Here is an 8,142-nt window from a genome sequence, read left to right as displayed (position 1 = left end):
GGGTCACGCATGGCAAACAGGTCCTTGGTGAGGGTCCAGACAAAGCACGGCTCACCAAACCCCTTACGAAGCACAACATTTTTTGACCACATTTTCCCTTGCCCGGACGCGGGTCACCGGGGCCCCCCTCTGGAGCCAGGAGTTCCCTCTACAGGGTGTCCGGGCTCTCCCTTAGAGATAGTGTAGAGCTGCTGCTCCTCCACATTGAGAAGAATCAGATGAGGTGGCTTAGGATTCCTCCTGGACGCTTTCCTGGTGAGGTGTTCCGGGCATGTCCCACCAGCAGGAGGCCCCGAGGACGACCCAGGACACGCTGGAGAGACTATGGCCGTGTCCAAATTAACAGGCTGCGACCTCCGAAGGCTGCTTTTTCGGCTGCATGACGTCACTTTCGGCGCGACACGACCGCGCGTGGTGTCCAAATTCACGGTGTCACGTGCGACCTTCGAATCCAGCCTTGGAATTGGTCTTCGTTTCCATGGAGCCAAGGCCGCTTGGCGCAACATTTACGTTACGCCCCCATATACTTTGCTCCTCTGTTCGACACAGGTGATACGTATTTGCGGTGGATTTCTAAACGGCTTGGATAATCAATGGATAATCTGCGACGAGCGCCAGACCGAAGGCATCGTCTTAGCAAAACATTTGTATTATTTCATTTTAAACGATGGAACCCGAACTTTTCTTCATTTTATTTCACTTTTTAGTTTATTTCCATTTTGTTCTTGAGGAGAGGAGGATCACGCTTTCCCATCGCAGAGTTGTCCTATATCGAAGGAATGAAGTAAATTCTAAATCCGTCTATCAGCATGTTGACACTATTACCAACATTGACAGGTCAATAGGGTTATAACGTGATGGTTACAGATGAACTAAAAACATCAGTAGCACAACTTCAGTAGTACATGTGTTAGCTTCATAATAGAACGAATATTGAATGGAAATTATATATTTATATACATTCTGAAAGAGTTTTTATGAATAGATACTTGTGACGGCTTTATTGTCCCCGTGATTAGTTTGTACATATGGCAAAACACCAGAATACCACTAGAGAGTTTAGGGCCAGAGTTATTAACATTAAGTTGGTGATACTGTAGGAATGATGCAAGCAAACGAAACAAGTACAATAATTAATGCGTTCATGTTTTTTTTTTTTTTTATTCAAAACATTAACAGCCAAGAAGTCCATACTGCAGGATAAACCTGGGTGTGCCAGTGTTGGATCGTTTTTTTCAATGGAGACAAACAGACTTTCGCCTGAGCAGGGACTCATTCAAAGTGTTGCTGAACCTCCTGGACCAAGACCGACGACATAGATGGGGTGTTGAGATAGAGGTCCTTGTCTTTCTCTTCTGGCTGGTGAGTGGGGCATCATATCAGGTGGTGGCACGAGCATTTGGGATGCCGCGGTCCACTGTCCACTACATCATCCACCGGGTCACTGGGGAAGTGGTGGCTCTTCGCCACGGAGTCATCCACTTCCCCAACACTGCAGGAGACCTTCAGGCAGTGACCCAGGGATTTGCAGGGCTGGCGAAGCACCATGCATTTGCAAGAGCTGCTGGAGCAATAGATGGTTGTCATGTCCGAATCAAGCCTCCAAGTGGCCCTGATGGTCATGACGACAAGAACCACAAGCTTTTCAGCAGCATAATCATGCAAGCTGTGTGTGACCATCAGGGTCGCTTTCTGGACATATACGTGGGTTGGCCTGGATCAGTCCACGACTCCAGGGTCCTCCGGCACAGCCCTCTTTACCAAAGAGGGCTATATCCTCCTCCAGGGCACTTCATCTTGGCAGATGGAGGGTATCCGTGCCTCCAGCGACCACTCCCCCTCATCACTCCTTACAAGCGGCCGGTGCAGGGCGTGGGGGCCCGGCGGTTCAACGTTCATCATTCCAAGGCACGCTCAATTATTGAGCGTGCCTTTGGAATGATGAAGGTGAGATTCCGGGCCATCTTTTTCCACGCCCTGGAGGTGCACCACACCTTTGCACCACATGTAAGTAAATAAAAAAAAAAAAGTATAAATCATACTTATACTTTCAATATGTTTATTCAGGATCAAATAATGTCCTGTTCAGTGCAATAACTATCAAATATAGCTAATATACAGCATTTCCTTTTTATTTCTTTTAGGTCATCGCTGCCTGTGCCGTCCTCCACAACATCTGCCTTGGGGTGGGAGACCTCATGGCCTCGGAGGACGAAGGGGAAGAGGAGGCTGCTGTGGAAGAGGTGGCTGACACAGTCGCTGGAGTGCAGTGGAGGGACTACCTGTCTGCTCAGGTGTCTGCCCTGGAGGAGGTACCAGAGGACCACGAGTATATTTAGGTATTTAAATACTTTTAACTGCACAATGGTATTTGAGCAATCATCCCATCAAATATGCCACAAAATAATCTTTAACTGATTCATCAAACAGCACAGCCACACAAACATGGCAAAATATCAGAAGATGGAAAAATCGATTCATATACAATGTAATGAATGGTTAATAAATCTATCCCATCTTCTGTAGTGACATGGCAGCCATCTATTGCCCCAACCATCCCTGCAAACCCCCACGTAATGGATGATGTAGTGGACACTGCAACCGGTATGATGCCCCACTTCAAGTCACAAGAGGAAGATCAGGACTCTTGCTCGTGCCCCATCCATGTCATGGGTCCTGGAACAAGGGTTCCATCCATGCTCCAAATGAGTCCCTGCTCAGGCGAAATTTGGCAAAACAGCACTGACACACTCAGGTTTATCCTGCAACAGTTATGAACTGGGAAGTGCTTTTTATTTTCTGTGAATAGTTACTGTGAATTATAATGTACTTAATTTATGCCTTGTTTGTCCACCAGTTTTTCAATAAATTAAGTTTGTAAGCAAAACGGACATGGTGGAGTGTTCATATTATTGTAAAAGTTTTGGTCTTTCACAAACCTGGGCTTTCTCACTTTTGATCTCAAGATGTGACTGGTATACGAACTAGTTCATCTGTTTTGAAAGTACCCCGGTTTTTGTTTACTTTTAAATGAATGTTATCTAAATTTCAGTCTTGAACACCAAGCATATTTCACTAATTTTTTTATTTTGATCTATCATCTTTTCCATCAAACTGAAAAACTTTTCAAATGTCTCCCTCCTCTCAGTTGCCCTTCCCTCCTCTGCCAACCTCTGTCTCTCCAATTCCTGTCTACGCATTGCTAAGTCGAGTCGGTAAAGTCTGATAATTTCATCCTCTCTCCTTCGCTTTCTCCCTCTCTGTCGTTGCTCCGGCTGTTGGCCTCGCTCTTCTTCTTCTTCTACTACTTCTTCTTCCTCCTCCTCCTCCTCTTGCGTCACCCTGGCCCGACTTGGCCCTGGTCTTTCCTCAGGGATGGAGGCAATTAGGACACGGGGGGTGATGGACGGTCTCTGTCCGAGCACTCCATCCATAAGTTCGAACCAGGGCCAAGTATCGGCAGTAGCTCTACCCTGCCACCCCTTCGCCAGTGCCTGGGTTTTTGCAATCCTTTATATGAAAAGAAGCAAAAAGATAAAACAATTATATCTTCATTTTCACGCACAAGAAAAAGAAATGTGGACTTCCATACTTTATACTTCATTTTTAAATTATCCCATTTTTTTTTGCCTGCAGGGGCGTCACTTTGCCCTGCAGCTCAAGCTTTTCCACGATGGTCCTGTATTAAATAAATAAAAATGCATGCAAAAATAAAGGATGAAAAAATGGGTAAAAAGGATGCAAACATTAGTCAGAAATCCTGGTGTTATGGGGAACATGCAGATTTATGCACTTCATTACATTAGTTCATGACCGTTTCAGTGCATTTTATCATGTTAATGTGGAGGGTGATTCATATATTCATTATTATCAGTAATTGGGGAGCACATTGCAGGGGGTACATGGAATTTATACAGGGCACATTCTGTGCTAGGATAAATAAACAGCTGCGTGTTAGCGCAAATCTAATTCAAACACAAATGGCTGATGAAAGGAAACTAAAATTGCTATAGTGGGTCTCGCCATTCTTATGCGTTTTCTTTTTGATATTTTGAGTTTAAATGGATGGTAATAAATAAGACAAAACCCCGTCAAATATTTTTCCCGATAGTAATTGTATTTTTACCTCCATGCTGTGGCTGCGGAGAACTTGGCCCCCGTAAAGAGGCTGTCGTACTCCCCGCGCAGCTTGATCAGCCGCGCGGTCATCTCCTTGCTCCCTAAAACATAAGGAAAAGATTAAATAAAATAATGCTAACATGCAGAAATAAGACAATTCAAATGTTTCAGCCGTACCTCCTATGCAATAGTTCTTAGAGCTACCTTAGTTATATTTGGCCGATATAGCGACTAATAAAATTATCTTAATCTGGAGCTAAATATCCAAACATCGCTGCCCAATATTTCTCATTAGTGATGTTTTAATATTGCATATAAACAACGTATACTTACATCTGAAAGTGCACTCCGATGAGGCGGAACACTTGGCTTCGTTGGTTTGCATCTTGCGAGTGTAGAACGGCGTAGAAGAAGAGCGGTGCTTTTAAGGTTGCGAAGGTTGCATACTCGTAGCCTTCACTCGGGGGCCGTTTCCATGGAAACTCCATGGAAACGAGGACAGATAAAAGGCTAGTACTCGGAGGCCGCGTGAATTTGGACACCGGCGTAAGCGTTCTTGTCGCACCGAAAGTGACGTCTTCTGTCCGCCATATGGGACATCGAAGGACGCAGCCTAATTATTTGTACGTAGCTATCGAGCCTGTCCAAATTCACCACGGGTTAGGCGGTCCATATAAGGCTACATGAGGAGGAGCCTTCTTAGGCTTCGAGGACCCAGCCTGCGAACTGGCCTTCGGTGGTCGCAGCCTGTTAATTTGGACACGGCCTATGTCTCCCGGCTGCCCTGGGGATCCCGCCGGCAGAGCTGGAAGATGTGGCTGGGGAGCGGGAAGTCTGGGCTTCCCTGCTGAAGCTGCTGCCTCTGCAACCCGACCCGAACTGAATGTAATCAATCCTTGTTTGATTTTATATTCCAGAAAGAAGATGTCAAATAAAGACTCAACAACTGTTCCAAGTTTTGTTCCGATAATTTCTTCATTTGTCTGGAGTTCAGCAAAATAGTACAAGACAGCTATCTGGGTGACCTTTTCTTATTCACACAAGGACCTGCACTCGAACAAGTGCAGTTGGACAAAATTGCGCTGTCTCCAAGGCCCTCCTCTCATGTATATCCCTCTACTGGACAGGTTTCTCTGCTACGAGACAGATTTCTCTGCTAAACGTAATGTAGGTTGAAATCAGTCTTCCTCGCTCCCTCCCCTTGCACGGGTCCACGTGCAACGGCAGGTCATCCCCAGGTTAGTTCCATGCCTTATCCCAAGGGTGGTTACATGTCTAAACAATACAACACAATTGGGTGCGCCTATGATGTACTGGGTGTGTGTTATCTATTGTTGTACCCAATGTCAGCAATATAACCTAAACTATCTCTTTATCCATTTTGTGGACCCTAAATCAGAATATCTCATCAACGTCATCATCCTTGTTGAAGGGAACGAGACGCCTTTCACACAGGGCGGTCTGGTAGAGCGAGTGCCACCAAGACTGCTCACTTTGCCTGGTGGCTGCACAACAAAGGATTTCAGGTGATCTCTGGCCTTCTGGTCACACAGATCGCAGAAGAGGTAAATTACTTCCCTTCTTAAACATTCACTTTTGAATTTTGGGTAATAACTTAAATTAAATTTACTTGACGGATGAATTTGTTTCGTCCAATCTTTCTGTCAGGTTCGTCAATCAGACATAATTTATTTTTAAAGTTTATCTTACCCCTGGTGTTCCGTGTTGTCCCTTCTGGTTCAGTCGGATGGTGATCGAGCCGAGCGTCGGGATGTTCTAGCGAGGCTGGCCTCAAAATGAGGGTTTTAATATTAGTTGCTGTGCACAGTCTTTCTCCAGCCATCACTGTTCCCTCCGCTCCATCCAGTCACCATCCAGCCCGAACTTTGAAATGTCGCGGGAGAATCACATCAAATGTGGTGAAGCGACGCTTACCATGACAAGTAGGAAATTCAGAGACAAAATAGACACGGACACCAAGTGGCAAGAGTCTGGCAGCCAGGAGAGATGTTACCCCAGTGCTCGGGTCGAATCTCTGAAGCTTACTGCACCTCCCTGGGCCTTTTATTGAAAATCATGAGTTATATCACCATACAGGTTTACACAACAGATCAAGGGTATGTTTATTCTGGTCGCAGCTGTTGTTGATCTTGCTCACGTCCGCACTTCTCTCATGTTGATTTTGAGTCGCCTTAACCTGGGTGCAGGTGGCTGTTCCCAGAGTTGTTAGTTAATGTGTGAACCAAAATTAGCGACAAACTCTATACCGTGTAGTTAATGTTGTGCAGTGTGATATTAAACTTCTCTTTATTACATTTGTTAATAATTGTTCTTATGTTATTTCTCTGTAGCCACTTCATAAGAGTTTCTTTATTATTCTCGACATTCTTCTTTAGCATAGGTGTCGTCGTAGTTGCAGCAGCTGCAGCAAACATCTCTTATCAGGATTCAGCACGATGTTGATTGCGTCAGCTTTTCTCCTGCATTTCCACTCAAACTGCAAACACTCAAGCATAATCTACTTCACTAGATTTGCAACATGTGATATGCACTACGTATTAAAATAAAGCTGTCTCACGGCAAATGTAGAATAACCTCTTAATATTATTCTAACACTTTCTCAAATCGCAATATTGGAAATCAGGACCTAGGAGTGCAATAGGAATTAAGGTTGATCAGGCCCATTTGCCCATTGCATCCTGAGTGTTGTTAGGGCTTGCCAATGCACTTAATCAGGTTTCTTTCATACACATTCAAACTTTCATTCACCTTTTAGTATTGCATTCATTCCCAAAAAGTACTTTCCAATTACGCGTAGAGACCCCTCCGTCGGCGCGTCCGCCTTTATTGAACTGAGATTTGTGCTGGTGGATACTTAATTTAGCCAGCGTATCCCAAAATTATCACTGTTGTCTGTGGATTTTGCCATTCAGTCTCTGTGACGAGTTTCTCCTGTACGTAGCTGAGGATCTGGACCTGTGACATCAAACAACTCAAAGATAAGTATGTTAACAGTCTGGTATATTATGAAATGCTGTCTTGTCCCTAAAAAGTTGTCAAGTCAGTGTTGGTGTCAAAGTCATAAAACATCTGTCGTCCGCCCTAAATACATTTATACAAATAAGTTAATAAATGACTAAAGAACTATTTAATCCAACTTTTTTTTTTTTAAAAACCCTCACCGGTTGCTAGATAGTTCCTGTTTTAAAGATGTTTTTTTTTAAAAATGGACATAAAATGTTTCAATTAAAACCTATCCCAAAATAATTAACCCTTTTGCTAATAAAATTTAATTTTTAGTAAGACTCTCGCTGTTCTGCTGTTCTTCTGACATTTATTGTGTGAAGGCTGAAGCATGTGCGAGATAGCAGTGTGATCGTCGTCACGGAATCCTGGCTGCACGCAGACGTCCCCGACGCTAGCATCCAGCTGGCCGGGCGCTCGCTACATCGCGCGGATCGGACGAGGGACACCGGTAAGAGAAGGGGCGGGGGGCTCTGTGTTTACGTGCATGAGAACTGGTGCGGCGATAGCACGATCGTCGAGAAGCACTCTTCCCCCGACATCGAGTTCATGTCCGTTAAATGCCGGCCTTATTTTCTCCCGAGGGAGCTAACGGTCGTGATTGTCACAGCTGTTTACATCCCTCCCGACGCTAGCACTAGCACGGCGCTCTCGCTACTCGCGTGCGTCATCAATAAACATCAGCGGGCCCACCCTGATGGCGTTCACGTAGTAGCGGGAGACTTTAATAAGGCCAATTTAAAGACTGTACTCCCAGAGTTTCACCAGCATGTCAAGTGCCCAACGAGGGGAGACAACACTCTCGACCATGTGTACTCGAACATCAAGCACGCATAAAGGGCCCTCCCACTCGCCCCTCTCGGCCAGTCAGACCACCTGTCCTTGCCGCTCGCACCTGCGTACACCCCTCTCAGATGCAGATTCAGGCCCACCACAAAGACTGTGAAAACCTGGCGTGACGACGCCATGAGTGAATTACAGGACTGCTTTCAAGACACA

General features: G+C 45.2%; 1 protein-coding gene across 2 annotated transcripts; it reads right to left on the bottom strand.

Moving 5' to 3' along the window:
• Positions 1-2,048: 2,048 nt before the first annotated feature.
• Positions 2,049-6,260, bottom strand: LOC148335957 (uncharacterized). 2 transcript variants are annotated; one of them, XM_088296488.1, is made up of 3 exons: positions 4,453-6,260; positions 4,127-4,220; positions 2,049-3,510 (listed from the first exon to the last, which is right to left on the bottom strand). In XM_088296488.1, exons 1-3 carry the CDS (start codon positions 4,605-4,607, stop codon positions 3,469-3,471), a joined length of 291 nt encoding a protein of 96 aa, XP_088152614.1. In that variant the 5' UTR covers positions 4,608-6,260; the 3' UTR covers positions 2,049-3,468. The 2 variants fall into 2 exon arrangements, with proteins under 2 accessions (XP_088152614.1, XP_088152612.1); XM_088296486.1 differs by having other exon boundaries at positions 2,049-2,303.
• Positions 6,261-8,142: the final 1,882 nt, after the last annotated feature.

The sequence above is a fragment of the Idiotropiscis lumnitzeri genome, chromosome 5 (genome assembly GCF_059441095.1).
Source record: "Idiotropiscis lumnitzeri isolate Australia: NSW breed Sydney's pygmy pipehorse chromosome 5, RoL_Ilum_1.0, whole genome shotgun sequence".
NCBI lineage: Eukaryota > Metazoa > Chordata > Actinopteri > Syngnathiformes > Syngnathidae > Idiotropiscis > Idiotropiscis lumnitzeri.
This window is presented reverse-complemented; position numbering and strand designations above follow the sequence as displayed.

Bases quoted from the DNA above. Each gene is read 5' to 3' on its own strand.
- LOC148335957 (XM_088296486.1), bottom strand. From the start codon at position 4,607: ATGGAGTTTCCATGGAAACGGCCCCCGAGTGAAGGCTACGAGTATGCA. The intron at 4,221-4,452 runs GTAAGTATACGT...CTTATGTTTTAG, and splicing joins ATCGGAGTGCACTTTCAGAT to GGAGCAAGGAGATGACCGCG. The intron at 2,304-4,126 runs GTAAAAATACAA...TACCTCCTCCAG, and splicing joins TCCGCAGCCACAGCATGGAG to GGCAGACACCTGAGCAGACA.